General features: G+C 39.9%; 1 protein-coding gene across 1 annotated transcript in view; it reads right to left on the minus strand.

Annotated features, from left to right (window-relative positions):
* WWTR1 (WW domain containing transcription regulator 1) overlaps window positions 1-19082 on the minus strand; it is a 52215-nt gene that overhangs the window by 18134 nt on the left and 14999 nt on the right. The window contains exon 2 of the mRNA XM_032698471.1: window positions 7588-7724. Coding sequence (XP_032554362.1) covers window positions 7588-7724 — 137 coding nt within the window. The remainder of the gene's footprint in view (window positions 1-7587; window positions 7725-19082) is intronic.

Here is a 19082-nt window from a genome sequence, read left to right on the forward strand (position 1 = left end):
ATTTATTAAATTACCTTTACTTTTGTTTTGTGCAATCTTCAGCTTTTGCATTTCATTCACTTTGAAACTATGGAAACGACCCTCCACTCTTGAACTGGCACACGTTTGAATTACTAACCTTGAGGGGAAATGATTATACCAACAGGAACTTCTTTGTGCCAAAATTAAAAATTACTAGATTTTGAAATAATGCCAACATCTCTCTTGAACACATCAGATTTACTGCATAGTCAGTTGCTGGTTTAAAGGTGTGTGTCCTTTGAGACACCTGGATTTAATTTACCTGATACTGAAGTTAATTCCTACTAGTCTCTGGAACTATTAACCACTGTCCTTAAAACATAAATAAATTACTCCATTTGAAATCTGATTGATAAATTACTTGTTAGAGGCTTTAATTGCAAACAACCAAAACCCCTTCATTCTTTTGAGAGCTGCATCACAAAACTCTCATTCCCACAGAATGGGCAAGGCCTCTACAAGGCTTTCAGGTCTCCTGTAAGTAATCACCAGCAGTAGATGCCAAGATTATTCATGCCGACCACAAACAAGCTGTGTTTGCTTCTTCCAGGATATCCAGTAATTAAAAATGACCTGGAACAGGAAGCCTTTTCACTATGCAGGTGGTGTGAAGGTACAGGCTACACAGAGGGTAAAACGTTCCCCTCAGTGTCACAGATTTCTATCCAAATTTCCAGCCAACGCAAACCAAGCCTTGCAAAATCCAGACCATTTCATGGATGTTAGTTAATACTAAAATACATACCACCTGGTTTTGAACACTTTGGGAGTTTCTGCATTCTTATCTCCAGAGACTGATTTTGACACAGTAACTAAAACTGCCTTCTATCATCCTTAAACAATAGTAGCTACACCTCTTTTATCACGGCAGGATATGGAAACTCTGGTTCATGTGTTTATTGCTCCCAGACAGGATTATTGCATTGTTTTATTGGTTGGATTTCCTATCTGATTTTAAAAAATTAAATCAGAGGCAAAGTGCTTTAACTCCCAGTTAAAGTACCATGAGTGATACAGCTGAAAGCTAAACTTCTTAGATTCTTGGATGATCTTCTATTAAATAACTAGCTGTCAGTTTAAGAGGCTCTTCACATTAAAAAATTCTATTGTGCAATATCTGATGTCCTTCATCTCAGAGAACCAGTGATTTAACAGTGAAAGTCATGCCTGCTTGTATCACTTGGGTCATGCCTGCTGGGGGGTCTTGGCAGAGGTAAGATTCTCTTCTTCAGTAGGGAAAACCAAAAATCAAATAGTTTTTCACCTGGAGTTTGATAAAAAAGTTAATGTGGTTGAACTCTCAGGATCAACACATATACTGACACTAAAGAAATTAACATTGGGCTTTCCACTGTGTTCTGCCTGAACTACTTGATCTATAAAATGGAGATAAATATTATCAGCTTCTACCAGATATGGATCATTTTGTTTTAATTTTCTCATACTCTATATTTACATGTGATCTGATCAGGTGAAAGTGCAGCGTCAAGTGGAAACTAAAGTATATGTAGCACCCTTCTCCCTCTGCCAGACATTCTTCTCTGTTCTTAAGTGTGTGTGTGTGTGTGTTACACGTTCTGATGCTGATGGTACAGCACCCATTTCCTTTGTGGTGCCAGTTTCCTCCCTGATGAACACATGAGAACTACACCAGGACCTTCTCCTCTGTCACAAAGGATTTCTGCACCTGCGTGCACAAAGCCCTGAGCTCCCGCTCTGGTGCCACTGCTGACCTTGCTTTCAGCAGGAGGCCAGGTTAGAGACCTCACAAGGCCCCTTCCCACCTGAGATGTTCTGTGATGGACACAATCTTAACTTGTTGTGCAAGGCCTCAGCCGTGTGTGGAAACTCATCCAGCTGCTCTCCTTACCTCAAAACAGGCATCCTCACCTTTGTGAGCTCACAGCATTAAGAGTGATCTCCCAGCAGCTGTCCCTCCATTCAGTACACTTCATAGAGTCCACAGGTTCTTATCAAACCCCTCCGAGGATGTCACTAGCAGATAACTGATAAACCAGCAGCACAGAGATAAAGTAAAATAATCTGCTCCAGAGTACAGGAACATTGGAAACCTCAGGAACTATAACAATAAGAATCTTTATGATTGGGCATATTAATGAACTTATCTTGACAGAACCTAAGAGAATATATAGTTCTGAGGTATTATGTCAGTGTACAGAATTAAGAGAGAGCCGGTACATTTTCTAAAGGCAGCATTACCTGGGCCAACAGACACTATGTACTAAGATAATGATTTATGAGTTGTGAAATCATCAAGTTATCAATCATCATCATAGAACAGCCCCAGTCAGAACATGGAAAATAATACATCGCTGATATGGTTGAAGCTGGCTCCCTGCCAAGTCTCCAAACCTTACCACAAGAAGTCTCCCCCCCCCCCCCCAAACCTCAGGGAGAAGAGGGAGAAAAAACAACCAAGAAAACCCAAAATGAGAGACAGCTAAAGTAATATATATAAATATATTTATGTTACAGGTATATACAATTGAAATATATATACAATTTTACAAGGGAAAGGGAAGGGGGAAGGGAAAGGGAACAAAACCAAAATAAAATATATATATATCCCAATTAGTAGCCCGAGATCTAGCAACTAAAAGAGTTAGCAAAGAAATATCCCACCACTCTCCTTGGGACAACCGAGAGTCGCTCCGGTACGATCGCCGGCAACCTCCGCCTCCCAGGGTTGACAAGGCCCTACCAGGCCTCGCTGCCCAACACGGCAGACTCAACAGCAGGGAACCTGCACCTCCAAGCTGCCAGAAGGAAAGAGAGTGAAGGCCTCTCCTCCTTTCTTCTTATAGCCTGGCTTACGAAAAAATCATAGGGAATACTGGGTAAATCTGGACCCTTCCTTGGTTACACACTGGTCACCAAGGAAGGCCTAGGCCAAACTACCACAATCACGAGGGAAAAAACCAGACAGGGTAATAGATGTCCCAGTTCTAACACATAAAGGATACACACAAACACAGTTCTACTAATTTCTGTGCTCCAGCCCTTGTCACTCCCTCCCTGACAGTCAGGTCATGACTGCAGCATTTAAAAGCCCTTCTGCCCATCAATCCCATCTCTGTGCACAGTTTGATGAGTCACAAAAGTTCTCCTGTGTACCAGAAGGGGTAAAACCAGGTATATCTTTCTGTGATTGCTGGTCCTCGACTGTCCACTGTGAAGAGAGGCGAAGGGGATGATGGTGGCCAGGCACCAGGGAGTGTCAGGGACATCCCACCTGGCTGGTGGCTTGAGTCAGACCAAACACCCCTCTTAACCACAGTTTCTAGTTGGATAAATTGAAAGCCCCTGTCCACACCCTAACAAACTCAGAGGCATTTCACAAAGTGGCAGAGTGCCCAAAACTCTCAAACCGCCAAACTCTGGGCACTGCTTAGCACACATCTCAATCCCTCACATGGGCAGAGTAACTGTGCCTCCCAGCCTGCAGCTGGTGTTTGCTCCAAGGCCCAAATCCCACCTCCGACTGTGTCCGACTGGGGTGGGCCACTTCACCCACAAGTATTCTGAGGTTTTTTGCAGATAGTCTTTTCTTTTAGTATGAGCTTTTTAAGGAACTCACATATAAATTCAGGCTAACTTCTACAGAAAACATAAATGCCATTAGAGAGGTTTATTATTTTAGGTCAAAGTAAGTTGCAAACTATTAAATTGGAAAACATTTAAATGAAGACCAGATTGTGCTCACCCACTGGATGAAAAGTAGGATCACGAAAGAAATCTCTTTAAAACAGTTTGAAGGAAGAAAGATGAAAATAACAATGGATTTGAGTGTTGCATAATGTAGAATAGAGAAAGACTACAAAACAAGCAGCATTTAATTAAAAAATGTTGCAAAAGAAACTTCTGTAAGATCTTATTTTCCCCCTAAATTTTGTTACACATAGCTCAAAATCATTCCTCACAATCTTCTTACACCAGGGAGTGCCATGAAGGCGGAACAGCATCTCTCGGACTCGGGCACTCCCACAGGAGCCTTTAATCAGGGAGCCTTAGTTCGCTGCACTGCAACTGCTCTCTCCTTCCTCCTGGGCACAGGGAATCCCTGGGAATTCGTCTTCCTATTCAGGGACCTAGACCTGATGCCTAAAATAAGGGTGTACAGTAACCCCTCCTTCCACATATGGCCCTTGTGTGGTGGGCAAAAATTGACTGGCAATAGATAGTTAATACCTTATCAATCAGCTGAAAAAGACTCTATTTTAGAGTGGGCAGAAAATTAAGACCTGTGCAGATTCAGCATCACAGTCAATGTGATTTCTGAAGTCCTTATGAAGACACAAGAAATACAGTGTTTCTGCTGGTTCTCAGTCAAAGGCTGATTGTTTCCCCTATCGTTGCCAACAACAAAACATACAGTTAAAAGATTCCTATTGATGTTGTATTTTCCTTAGTATATACATCTACAAACCGTCTTAGAAGAATAACAATGGTAAAATGTTAAGAAAAAGCAGACTGAACAAGCCTGAATATATGGTAACCCGCAAGAATATGCCTTCCATCTCTGTGACAAATTTCCCTTTTCATTCATGAAACTGCACTGAATTTAGTGGTGGTGAGTAAATAAGCACAGAAACTTGCCGAGCAAGCTGCATCAAAGGAAGAGATTGCTTCTGATGCCTTTGTTCTATAACATTTAAAAGGCAGTGCTTTAAATGTTAGTATGAAAACTGACACTGATGAAGTGTGTAGCTTCATGTATAGCTCATGAATATACAACATAAAACCACAGTAAGAAAAAAGGTAGAAAAATACAGCAGTTTTTTAAGATATGACTACTAACTTCAATCAACTTTCACCATGTGCTTTTGTATGCCTCCAGCACAGGCTTACTATGATTTGGTATCACTAAGTCACACTCTGTACTTTGATAAAATGTTTGTGCCTTTGTACAATACCCAGCAAATATTGCTGAAGGTAGTTTATAAACCGAAGCAATAAGCTGTACAGAACAGACCATATCCTCCTCCTCTTCATAAGAAATAAAGCAAGGAAAACACATGTGTTAGTAATTGGAAGTGCAGACCAGTATGCAGACCTGAAATACTTAGATCCTTTTTTTTTAAGTGGCACATCTTCAAAAGAAAAACTTCTTTTAATTCCTACAGTACAAAAAAAAATGCTAAGGCGAAAGACAGGTGCAGAGACTTCATTTGCTAAAAAGTCACAAAATGAGGGACGGAAGAGTGGCTGTGCTGGGTATCCAGTTCCCCTTCTCCTCTGATGTCTGTGGGATGTTGGCACATTGACTTCTGGCTCAGGGGTCTGACTGCCAGGCCAGCACTGCTCCCTGCAGCCCAGAGTAGACCCAGGAAGGCAGGTTTAGCAGTAACATTGCTGGCACCACAGAGCAGCAGAAGGGCCCTTCCTTTTGGCTACAGCAAATTAAAAATAGACACACTCTACTTTAGTGCTGGAAACTGCAGTCACATGTATTTTAAACTGCCACATGAAGTATTCAGAGGTTGCTGTGTTCTGTTCAGATTACTGCAATCTTTCTGTGTCATTTCTGTGTGTAGATATATGCATATAGACACACACTTTCTAGATTAAAACTTTTAAGATATATTTTTCATAAAATAGTGTCACAGTGTGTTCAAACAGGTGGACTGGAAAATCAGGGACCGTGATGCTGAAATAATATGATGCTGGAAGTGCTACTCAGCTGTGCAAACAGATTTGCTTGCTCCCAAAGCATCACAGCATGCCTTTGAAAGGCACCGGAATGAGAAAAAGTTTACCAAGACATATTGACAAAATGTTTTCTTGATTAAACAAATATGGAGACTGTGTAAATTTCTACATACTATTTCTAGCGGGAAATTCAATGACAGATCTGAACCACTATGCCAAGGACTCCATAAATACCTACCAAAAAGTGGAACTTCATCATACATGTATGTGAAGGATGCTGAACGAAATAGAGTCTGCATTTGATGTGACAGATTTTGAAGTCTGTGGAAATGCCCTTTTTGGGCACCTGAAGTCCCTTCAAGAATAGACTCTTCATTAGGTGTACATTTGTATTTCTAACTCTTTGTATCTCAAGAAAGACCTTCCTCTAAAATTCAGTATACACGTGTTTCATACAGGATTTGGCTTTGATTCACTTCCACTAAGCAACTGAGGGGAAAAGCGTGCTGTACACTGTCCTGATTTAGGGCACCTCCTTTGTTTTTTACCTAAGGACAATGTAACAGATGTCAACATAAGCAGAGGAGTTGGTGTGAACAAAAAGCCCACTGTCCTATTCTTACCTCTTGGCCACTCCAGCACTGCTATAAACAGTGACCCACACACAGCTGGTTGGAAGCCACAGCAGAGCAATTGTTTCACCGTGTGCTCTGACACTCTGTAGACACCCTAACCTGTCAGATTTTACACAGGTTTCTTCTGCAGATATCCACCCTCACTTTATGATTTGCTACTGCCCGCTAACTCACAGAACATAACCAACACTCTTACTGCATATATTCCAGCAGGGCAGTTGTTGAGAGAAAGGCAGAAGAAAGAACTGAAGTTAGTTACCTCAGAAGTCAGCCAAGGTGTTTCTTATAAATGTAAGACAAAAGTAAATATGTATATTGCACTACTTCTGTTGGTGACCATTAGCAGACAAACGTTCACCATTTTCCTGGCATGTGAAGAGACATGCCCTGATTAACCACACTGCAAGTGAATAATGAAGAAATCATAAACTTAACCAGAACAAGAATCTGCTGTGTTTTTAAGACTACCTATTTGACACAGTTTTGTGATCTTGAGCCTGCAAGCTCATCCATCTGTTCTCATTTTCTTGAGCAGTACAAAAGTTAAAGCTATAGAAGTGAAATATTAGGGAGTATTGTTTTTTTCCACTTATATACTTTCTTTAAAATTTTCAGGTTTAATGGTTTTATTTTCACTAAGGTTCACATCTGGTAATGGCAGACTAATGTAAGTTGATTAAATTTACACTTTAAGTGCTAAACAGGAATATCAAGGGAATCAGACCACTTATAAAAAGTTTGTAGGTAATTAATACTGAAAAACAGACTTTTTAGTATTTTGCAAGTTGCTTCCAGTGCAGAACCTCATTATGCAAAAACCCCACAACCATCAAAAAACTACCAAGCAAACCATCTACATCCTCTGACTTGAAAAAACACAGAATTAGCTGTGAACAGGTCATCCAACAGCCTGGACGTGATACAGGGCTTGTGAGGGCTCTATACCACCTCAGAATGGAAAAGCACAGAAAGAGCTTATTTTTTTAGGTTTTCTATGTTTAATACTATATCAAAAATTTGTCACAGAGGCTCTAAACTAAAATGCATGAGATTTAGAACTTCACCTCAAACAGTACAAATTCATTTGCTGTCAACTCTACAGAGAGAGAATTAAGTAAATGAAGGGGAAAACATACTGTTAGGTCTGACAGCAAAATCAGAGCTACCTTCTTGAACCAAAAATTACTTTGATAAGTAAATCAGGAGAACGTGTCTCTCCTATCTCTTTTGTGTTTTCAAAGAGATGTCATCCAGTACTCACTGAGATTTGGCTGAGACATTGCCATGGGCCTCTGTGGCACTCGTGTGGCCGTGGCTGCAGGATGATGGCTAACGTGATTCAGCGGCTGGTTCAGAGGCTTTCGAGGATCTTGCCATGTTGTAATTTTTTCTATGTGACTGAGAAAGAAAAAACACAAGCTTAACAAAATATACTCAATATATTATATACAAAGTTAGGCATAATGTCATTTTTTTTTTGCTTTTCTTATCCCACATCTGTCTGCCTTTCTCATCTCACTCTAATCCACTTGAAATTATCTATTATCTGGTCATTTATTTTTTGCTTCTGATCTTCTGCCCCTGCTGTTTTAACTCCTTTTGCCCTACTGTTGAATAATTACTTTTCCTTGAACAACTGGTGAATTCTATTGTGATACTGAAAATCTGTAATACACTCATCTTCCAGATTATTCAATTGTCCAAAAGTTTTTTACTCTTGTCCTACCAGTCTTCTTCTACATACTCAATATCTGGCCATTCCTCATTCAGCAATACATAGTCGTCTTGCTCTGAGTTTTGTAAAGGCAAGTGTTTGTCTTGCCAAATCCAACTGCTTTGTTCCTTCCTACACCATGAAAACTAGTCTGCCTGTATGTCTCCAAGAATACCAGAATGTGTTCCCACTATCAAACCTGGCAGATGACAGCCACCTGACTCATGTGTAATCACCAATTTCTCTATAAAGGCACTAACGGATTTTATTGCAATGTAGCCAGCAATGCACCTGTCCCTCCAGTAAGCAGACCCTCATGTATGTGTATTACCCTGAAAACAATGGAGTTGTGCATAAATCCACATAGATTTTACAGGAAGATGACTATAACAATGGTCACTGCAAAATATTTTTGGCCACAGAATTCAGTGGGGAAGGAACTGTCGTTTTGTTGCAACTGAAAGTCAACACTGAAATGCATTTGTTTTGAAAGAAACTTATCAGGACAAGGATTTTAAGGATCAGTGTGTAATTCCACTTGAAACAAGAAACAAGAAAAGGAACTGTGTTAAAGAAATCAATAGTCTGGTATCTATCAAGGGACTGCCTGGCTCCAAGCCCAACCAATTAACCAGGCCAGGGGTTACTGTCTGTACTTGGATGGGTTCTCCTCTGTTAGTTTTTTGTTGAAAGAGTTTTGAAGAAGAACATGTGAAGAAGAATAAAAATTTAAATATTCTGTGTCTGGAAAATCATTTCAATCCAACTTTCATGAAAGGAGAGTGTAACATCATCTTTACTGTGCTCAGTCTTGAGCTTGTAATTGCTTTTGCTGACACTGGTGGCATGCCTACCACTGCTGTCACCACTTCACACCCAGCTGATAACCAGAACTATTTCACAAGCAAGTTTCCATGTATATTGTAATGTACATCTCAGGTATTACCAAAAATAATGTGAATTACAAGCAGAGAAAAAAAAAGAACGTAAATAGAAAAAAGTGCCACTGTCTTTATTTAGTCAGTAGTCATTTTCTTTTTCTAATATTTTACATTTAATATACATTCCCCAAACCCTAACTGAAGATCCCACTTTCAAGTCAATGCTTCTAAGTTTCTAAGCCGCTGAGTCACTTCCTTTCTTCACAGCTTCTAAAGTATTTGTTATCATTCACAATGAAACCACTCATTGTTGCTTCTCCCTAGCATTAAAACACTTTATTCTCCCCTCATTGTAAACCTTTATTATATTCTAGCTTTTCTACTTTTTACTTACATTTCAAGTATAAGAATTCTTGTATATTGTGTATGAAGCCAAAGAGCCCCAAACTTTAATGATATCTTACCTCATCTATAATATTTAAACAGAGAGAATTATGTAAATATGCAAGGAACTTTTATTACTTGCTTTTATAAGATTCTTTTTGAGGCATATTCAAACACACGAAAAAGCAGCCCCAAAATCCATATTCAAATTCTCACTTTCAAGTTTTTTATGAGCAATTTTTGCACTTCTTATTATTATATATCCTAGTGTCAGAGTAGGCCATTTCTCAACAAGGTCTTCATTCATAAATAAGCAGGACAGGAAAGCAGAGTTAATCTTAGCTTCTATTTCTGCATCACAGATGAGACTGATGGGGGTCTCCATAGGAAAAAAAGAAGTTTCCGTGTTCTCACTGAAATCTGGGAAAGTTAAATATTTACAACCCAAAGGAGATACACAAGAATCTGTCAACTCTGATGCAGAACGTGCTATCATAACCACGGCCCCAACTGCCCAAATCATGGCATTCCCACACATAATCTGTGATGCTCCAGTGGCAAATTGCATCCCAATAGTGGTCCCTCATCAGAGAAAAATTAAAGCAAAGCTTGGATCTAAACAGCTGAGTATTTTACTAGGACTTTGTGATTCTGTTCCATCTGTTGTACCTTAGGCTTTTGTTAAATGCCTCCTGTTTGGGTGTCTGCCTCCCGCTTTGAAGTGTCAGTGTTCTCCAGAATTTGTGCTGCTGCCATGTCCTGCATTTTTTAACTGTGAGGCTCTAATCCCCCACTTCCACTGCAGCTGTGCCAAGACAGCTCAGTGAGTTTAAATTAGAAAGCAGCAGCATGAAGGACACCAAATGTATTTCAGTGGGTTCTATTTTCAGACTGGTTTTTTCCTAGTATTAGGAAATTCAGAGCTACTCATCTAAAAACGGTTTAAGGGGAAATGAGAAGAACGAACAGATTATTCCGTAAGCGCGCTCTCACTTGAAATAACACAAATGAAGAGTCTGCCTAACACTGTTGAGCTTCTTGGGGTCCTTTATTAGGGCTTGGACACAGGGACTGAGCGTGGAATTTGGACTGAACCACATCACAGTGAAGCTGCTGCTGCTGAGTGGGAACTGGTGACAGAGCAGCACCCAGAGCCCTCACGCTCTGACTCAGGAGCCGCTCCAAGGGGACCACGACTCCCACTGCCCTGGAGCAGCTCCAGCCACCCACTTCCAGCTACCCTGACATTGCCAAACATTGGGAAATCTGTTTACCGCTCCTGGAACAGAGCCAAAACATTGCCCAACCTTCTCTCTGTCCCTCTGCTCCCCAAAAACAAAAACAGGACAAAAAGGAAGTGTATCTGAAGTCAGAGCCCACTCACAGTGCTCTGACACTGTCATGTGGCAGATAGGCCTTTATACAGATGGCAAGTTTTTTAAATTCAAGAAAATTACCTTGGGGCCAAAACATCCCAGTCTATTGTCTGAGCTTGCTCGTGGTACTGCAGTGAAATTTCTGGTAAAACGACAGCCAGCGCCAAGCCCCACACTATTCCAGTAACCACCACTGTGCAGGATCCAGCAGCAAAAGGAAACTGGATAAGCTCACAGAATCTTGGGCACCTGTAAAAGTCTGGTATCATCTACTTCCTAAAAACCTTGGTTCTATTATTCTTTTTTAAGTGACCTTTATGTCTTGCAGTCATAGGGGAGTAAAACTTAATATATGAATAGAAATGATTTTTAGTTTTAGAAACAATTACCCTATGTCCATGTGTCCACTTCTCACAGAAATTAATGGAATATGTGTGTATATATGACAATGCACTATCAAACTGGGCTAAAAAAGAAAATCCAGGAAAGGGCTGTCAAGGTCCTTCCCTATCCAGGATCTCTGACATCGCAGAAATGAATAAGCTCAAAAGGAAAGACCACAGAACAAATATTCTTTGTCAGTAAACAGGGAATTCAAAAACCATTACTAGAATTTAAAGAAATCTGCTTAGTACAGTCTTACTTTTAAAAGTTAGTAAGTCACAAGATTTCAGTTCACCTAAGGAAAAAGATCTCATGAAGTGGCTTTCAGAAGCATGATTTTACCCCTTTAAGGTAAATGGGGGAAATAAGTGTGCAAGTACTTAGTTCTGTGTAACAATTAGGATGAAAAAAATTACTGTGCATATAAAAATAACCTTTTTCTCTTAAGAAAACCTTTGATCTTACTTCCCTCACACACTTCAAAATTATTTCCAGGCCTAATGTCTGCTCCTAGGAAACTTCAGGAGTAGAAAGATGACACCCACTGTGTTTAGAAAAATAAAAATACTGTTTTGGGAAAAAAAATAACTCACAAAATAGTATTTTTAAATGCTTACCGAAAGTAGTTACATTTATTGGTGCGTTTAGAGACCTCCAGACTCACTACTCACTACAGAAACACCACCAGCTCCCCAGGGATGGCAGCAGCAGTGGTGCCACTCTTACGCCTCCCTGAGTGCCTTGCCTTAAGTGGTGAGTTTGGCCAAGGGTGGGACCAGGAATCTCTGAAGGAGATGAAGAGAAACAAGGAAATTCTATAATTAGGCAGTACTTCACAGCAGCTTCTGGCAGCTGTTGGAACTGGTGGGAGGTCTGGCTGGGGGCACCACAACACGTAGCAAAATTCTTCCTCGCCAGGCGGTGCCCAGCCTGTCACCCTCAGCGCTGCCCCTGCCCCTGTCCCACCAGGGTCAGCTTGTACCAGCACCTGCTGGCTCTGGAGACCTGGGGATGCACTTCAGTCACTGTCATCTTTCTAATCCTAAATGGAGAAGGAACTTATTGTTCACTAAAAACAGTAGGTGAGAAACCTGTACATATGCTATGTACATATAAAAAAACCTGTACATATGCTATGTTCAATAACCCTTGGATATGGAAAAGGAATCTGTGAATGCTTCTTTTTAAGAATCCATCATTAAGCACTCTTCTTAATTATTAGCAAAATATTTCTTTGTGGATATTCTGTCTTCTCCATGGCTCTTATATGCACAAAAGAAGGGTAGGACATGGTTCAACAACTGCCTGAGAACACACTGTTCTGTCTGTAGCATGCAGTTGGATCTCTTGCTTTGCCATGCTGCTTCTCCCCTTCTCTCACCATAGACTGGAAAATTTCAAGAGCCAAGTTCTGCTCTCATCACAGCATAAAAAGACTTTACAGAAAATACAGCACTATGTCTTAACATCATGCACTCACCTGTGCATTTGATAACTGTAACTCAATAAAGTAGACTGCGACAGTTCTCATGATGTGAGAGCTTCCTTCAAACACATAAGGGACAGTCACTTCTCCTACAAGTGTAAAGCTTGAAAATCACGCAATGATTTCACTAGGGCAGCCCAATTTTTATGGCTTGTCACTTGTTTACAGCACTGTTAAATGCAAATTTAAGTGGAAATGCGACTGAGTTAAATTATGATCTGAATCACATCCTGTTAAAGACAATGAGCTTCACTCTGGCATGAGCCCACACAGAACATGTTTGGAGAAAACCCTTGATTGGCACTGACAGTTTACATGCCAGACTGCGCAGACAAAGCATCAATGTCATTAGGCTGGCAGTTGTCTCAGTCTTTTCTTTCAGCTTATGTTTACACTACACAAAAAAAAGGAATGTGAAAAGTTTAATACAATGAACACAGCTAACTCAGTGCTAGCCTCTCTTGGTCCTCTCGTGGTTGTGCATTGTGATACCACTGTTAATTATCTAATTACACACTTTTTCCAGAGTGTGCCTGCTTTACTCACTAAATGCATTTCACTATTCAAAGGCTCCATTTCTGAGGTGCTGTGAATTATTTTCTTTAACTAACACACAGCTTCATCCTGTACCTACTGCAAAATTTTGAAACTCTATTCTAGTGACAGGTGTAATAATCTTTAAAAGATAATGAGTAAATCATCACACTGCAACTTCAGAGACCTGCATTTGATTTTGTAAGGCTGTCTCCATTCTACAAATCAGAGGTACAACACATTTAGCAGTGTCCAATGTTTTCAGGGAGCACTTTGAAACATCTAGGCCCTGACTCTACAAAACAGGTATCGCTTCTGTGCTCAAAACACAGCTTACAGTGACTTCAGCCACCACTATGAGTGCCTGGCATATTATAAATCACAGGAAGGCATTGGGGGGTTAGTTTAGATTGGGGGGGTTCTTACTTTTAAACACACACACCCTTTCATGCAGTAAAATAGAGATAAAAAGCCTTTTTCTTTCAGTGAGCACTAAAATAGATCAACAGAAGATGAAGGACTAGAGCCTTTCTTTAGGTTATTTTGTGAAGATACAATAATTCAAAAAACTATTTTTAGCAAATAATGGGTAAAAATAGCATACCCAAGAGACAACATTCACCACTTCCCACTTCATTCCCTTGTAGCTTTATCACCTGTAACAACCACATTAAAAATTATTACTATCTGCAAAACACATATTTCTCCATTAGCCTGACACTTTCCAATATCATATAAAGAAAAGCTGATAGGGCTAGTTCTCTTCCAGGTATGCAGAGAAGACTGCTATTACCTTCTTTCTCATACACACAAGTGGAATGTACATTTATTTTTAGAAGGGTCCCATCTCCTCTAAAAAGACATATGAGAAATTATGAATTCTTCTAAAGAAAACCTGGTGATGGTGCTACACAAGAACCAGACAGGATAATTTAGACCACTGGTGTCCATCTAGTTAGCTAAGGACAGACACAGAGTGTCTGGCACCGGCCTGTGCCCAGGGCCATGCTGTGGGAACATGGTACAGAACATGGGTCAACTTGGCAAATGGGCAAGATGCTCCTTCCGTGGGACAACACTGTGAGGTGGGAAAATCAGATAGATACAGTATATTTCCTGCTATTTTGCACAGGTGCCTTGACATATTGAAGCTTCTTGATGTTTCCAAATGTCCGAGGCAGACCATGGGACACTTGGGCTGTTGGAAATAAAATTTGGTTTAAAGTCTGTTCTATTTTTCTGCGGTTCTAAATCACAAATGATTCATGAGGCAGTTTCAGGCCCCAACTGAATCTCGGTGGATTATATCAGAGCCCAAAGCAGGCAGCCTACACTGGGCTCCCTCGGCCTGAGGGCACAGCTGCTCCTCCAGGGCCTGCAGTGCCACAGTGACCTGGATGAACACCTTGGTTAAAGTGTTGAACCCGCAGAAACAAACCCCGCTGACTGTTTCAGCTACACTAACAGATTGACCCGCCTGAGCCTGCAGCCCCACGTGAGCCAAAACAAATCGGAGAAAACTATTTGGAAAGAGAAGGACAGGGCCAGGCCACTGCTCTCAGCATGCCCTGCAGCCAGGACAAGTCAACTGTGAGACAGCTGGGATAGTGTCAGCCTATTCCACAGTCTGCCCTGTCTTGTGATTTCTGACGGAGGAGTGAAGAATGGGAGAGATTAACAAAAATCTACGGCAGTATTTTTTACACCAAAATCAGACATCAAAAGACAAATGCTTTATTGAGGTTTCAGTATGAAAAACTTCCCTCTCTGAAAAGGAAGAATTTTGCCCATACTTTGGGCACTTCCAAAACACTCACTGGCACTTTGGAGTGACCTGGTGGAGCCAGTTCGTGTCCACAGTTGTTGCAAAAGCACTCAGGGTGCTCATCCCACTCCCCCGCCCCTACGCCCACACCCCGACACCTCCAAACAACTGGTGGCACAGCCACAACAGCTGTTCAGCATTATTTCCCAGCCTCAGCAACTTAATTATATGCTGACATTACTCACTGCTAATCAGGAAGGCAAAATATTTTGCCCTATTCAAAGCCATAATGTTAATAATATTTTGCAAAAATCATGCACACAGTATATACACGTGAAAGGAAAATACCGATTAGGCAGAAGAGCTTAAAGCTGCATGCTACTGATTCCATTTTTGCTATTCAACAGTTGGAAAGAATAAGAACTTATCATTCCTGACATCACCAAAAACACACAAACATAAAATCCAGTATCTCTCAATCACTTCTCCTTTAGAGTGCGGAACTGAAAAACATTTAACAGTTCAACCACTCATTGCTGTGGGAGCTCAAGTGAAGCTCTGCAATATACTGACCTGAAGGTTTAGCCACTCAAATTCATGGCACTTGCTTTTTCAGACACCAATAATGTTTCATGAAAATTTCATGAAGCTTTAACAAGGAGCCATAATGTAATTATTAAACTGACTGAACCATGGACTTTGTTCTCTAATGCATGTTCATCATCATCTTCAAGCTGGAACATTACATCTGTATTTGCATATTTATTATCCTATGCTAAGTAACTTCGGTGAAAAGAGTTGCTCTTTCCCTGAATTAGTTTCAGCATAATTTGCTGCTGAGAAGAGAACTTTGGGAATGTCCTGCTAGCTCCCCTGTAACTGACTGATTCCATTGTTAGTGTACACAGAGGCCTTAAAACACATTAAACTAGTTACACAAATTAAAACAAAACACCCTTTGAATTCTATTGAGAACTTAACCTTTAGAATTTGGATGAAATCCCAAATCTTGAGAGACAGAAAAAAAGGTACTGAATGAAGTTATTATACAGAACATTCTTAAGGGATTTTTTAATGTATACACTATATAATGACAATAATGCATTTGTTTACTTGATGAGTGCCTGTAGCACTCATATTTAAAGAGACAGATTAATGATTCTATAAAAACCATGTTTATTTTATTTTGGGGGAAATGTAATACCCTGAAGACAAAGTATTCCTTTGTGAGAGATACATGACATTTTCAGATTCTGAAATTGTTAAATAGGTTACAGAATGAAAGAAAATTAACTGTCCTCTACCTGAGCTAGAAGGCTATCATCAGGTTTTGTTGTGAATGCCTCTGTTTACCAATATAAAAGCCAAGCCAAAAGGGACCATATTTATGAATAGTCAGGGTTTACATACATAACATATAAAATGCTGCTGTCTTGTAACAAGAATGGGAGAAGTGGCCCAACCTAAAAAATACTCTTTGACAATCATGATGGCATTTCTAGACAACCTGTTATTACTTTAATACATTCTGCATTCCAGTAAAAATTAACAACTAAGCGAACAAGAACCCCCCTTCAACTACACAGAATCCTCTTAGAGGGACACAATGAAAATCTTCCCCAGGTAAGAGTGGATGGTAGGACAGAAAAACAACCAGACAAAAACAGGACACAAAACCCCTATGAAGTTATAGGAAAATTACCTTGTAAAGTTGTATTCTACTGCACGGTCTAGAGGCAGAGAAATGTGTGTCTCTGCAGAATTTGGTTCCAGAATTCTCCTCTTTAGTCTAGATTTTTATGTCATGCTTTGCTTTCTAACTCTGCCAGAGAATCACCATTAATGTTTCCAGGACATGCATTTTGCATGTGCATTAACAAAAAACAACAAAAAAAAATATTCTAGTATTGGTGCCCTTTTGAGCAGAGAATTAATAGGGTTGGAGTAATTATCGTAATACCAACAAAACTTTTTATGTGCTATTTAACTAACAATTACACACTGTTTTCTCTTTGTAATTCGAAGAATAACTTGTCAAGAGCTTCAGTTCCTTGTAATATATTCAAGTACACTTTTGTAAAAGGTTTTTGTTGCAGAAATAAATAATTTTCTATTCCCTTGGTAGGCACATCTGCAATCCTGCCTCCCTTCTGGTTTTGAAATCATACAGGGACCAGCATTTCTTCAAAAGACAACAAAATGGTGTCACCACAGTCTCTAGAATTTCTTTCCACAAATGCACAGCAGTTGTTCTAACTTTTTCCTATGACAAGCTCTCTTTTTCCAGTTCTGCTTGGTCAGGGTTTCCAAACAGTAACACCGACTGGCTTTTCCCAAACAGACAATTCTCCTTCACTGGAAACTGAGCACTCTGGCTCAAAATACACATGTTTTTGCAAAGCAGTTCCTGGTACTGCAGCTCTCAGTCTAAGATCATTCTCACAACCTCAGCTTTCAGGTCAGTACATTTATTAAGCCCCAAAAAGGTCAGAATAACTTCTGCCCTCTGAACTTCACAGGCAGCAATCTTTGCATTTTAATAGGAATGCCAATGGCTGCAGTACAACAGACATGCAGAGCCAAACTAGATACTAAAACATATTTTTGGGGTTGTTTTTGCTCCAAGCCCCAAATCTCTAAGTCTTCAGACCAAGATCTATATCATGTCAATAAGACTTCAGCTTGCCAAGGAGCAAATGCAAAAGGATTTTCTTCTATGATTTAGTTACAATATAAGCAACTAAAAATAATGTTTAGGCAACATATTTCATTCAATATATCAAAAGCATAACTATTTAGATTAATAAAATTAGTTTGAATCTACATTTTTCTACCATAATAGTGGCTACGAGGTAGCTAGAATTATTTCAAATATCAAGCCACTCAAATCTCTCAGTATTTTATAAAATAATTTTTTTGTTATTGAAAAACTGTCAGGAACAACTTTGTGACTGATACCTGTAAATGCTGAAGTTTTATTCATTTCCCCATGCTTCAATGCATCCCACTTTTATTTTTATCTAACCACAAATTCTGGTTTTTGGTCTCTGCTCTCCTTTCAGTGTTATATGATGTAGAATAATCACAGAATCATAAGACCCACTGTTTCAAAACCTATGTGTCTAAAGTTAAATAAACACCACAAATCTCTTTTATCATGTGTGTTATGTGCATAAGGACATGGCCATGTGGTTACTTGGTGGAGTTGTACTGCCCAAGCACTTCTGCAAGGCCTGAGAACTCTCCCAGACAGGGTCTGCACTGACCCACCTGTGAGCCAGTGGCAACTACAACAGGTGATGTTCTTGCAGACAATCACACCAGAGTGGGGGAGAATCCATACCTATTTAAAAAACAGTCAGTCAAGCAGCTTGTCATTCCCCTCCCAATCCTGCAACCCCAAAACTTTTAGATCTCATTCACACAGCAGCAAAAAGACTCCAGACACCATGGGCAGAGAAAGCGGCTATTGGGATGCCTTTGACATTTCCTCTGTAAAATGAATTCTATGGGAGAAAATCTGTTTCATTTAAACGAATACTGAGACAACCATGACCTTGAATGCATCAGGACTTATCTTACTTCCTCCATTTGGAACATTTTATCTCTACTGAGAATACAGTAGGGACAAAAGACAATTCAGGAGAAACATATTTTTTAACAGACAGAAGGTAAAACAGAATCTTGCCCTCTTCTGAACTACTCATAAGGCGAGGAAAAGAAAAGCAATCAACCAAACTCAACTGCTGGAGCTAAGGGAAGTGGAGCACGGCTCCTTCCTCTTCCCTGTAAGATTAAGAAATCTATAAGAACTTCAGATATTCAAACACCCTCAGTTTCAGGACCTGAAGAAATGTCTGATGGAATCTATGCAAATAATGCCAAACCCCTGTCTTTCATCAACATCAGCATCTTCTCTAGTATTCCCTACTACCTATTTAGGGGGTTCCCTCATGACACAGAAAAATTTCCAAGGGTTCAATCTCTTACATGGCATACGGACATGAGAAAAATCCCATCACTTCTTCCAGTGAATTGACTCACAGGAAACAAATTGAAATTGGTCAAATTTCTAATAGCATCTGTTTTGGGTTTACCTGTTTTTATTACCCCCTTACTTTTAATTTTGAAGGTCAGCTTAGAATATTAAAAAAAAGGTCTAATAAAGAAATGGTTCTTTTCACAGTCGGCACTGGTTATCCAGTGCCCTCTGCTCACATAGCTTCAGCTCA

The sequence above is a fragment of the Chiroxiphia lanceolata genome, chromosome 10 (assembly GCF_009829145.1).
Source record: "Chiroxiphia lanceolata isolate bChiLan1 chromosome 10, bChiLan1.pri, whole genome shotgun sequence".
Lineage (NCBI taxonomy): Eukaryota > Metazoa > Chordata > Aves > Passeriformes > Pipridae > Chiroxiphia > Chiroxiphia lanceolata.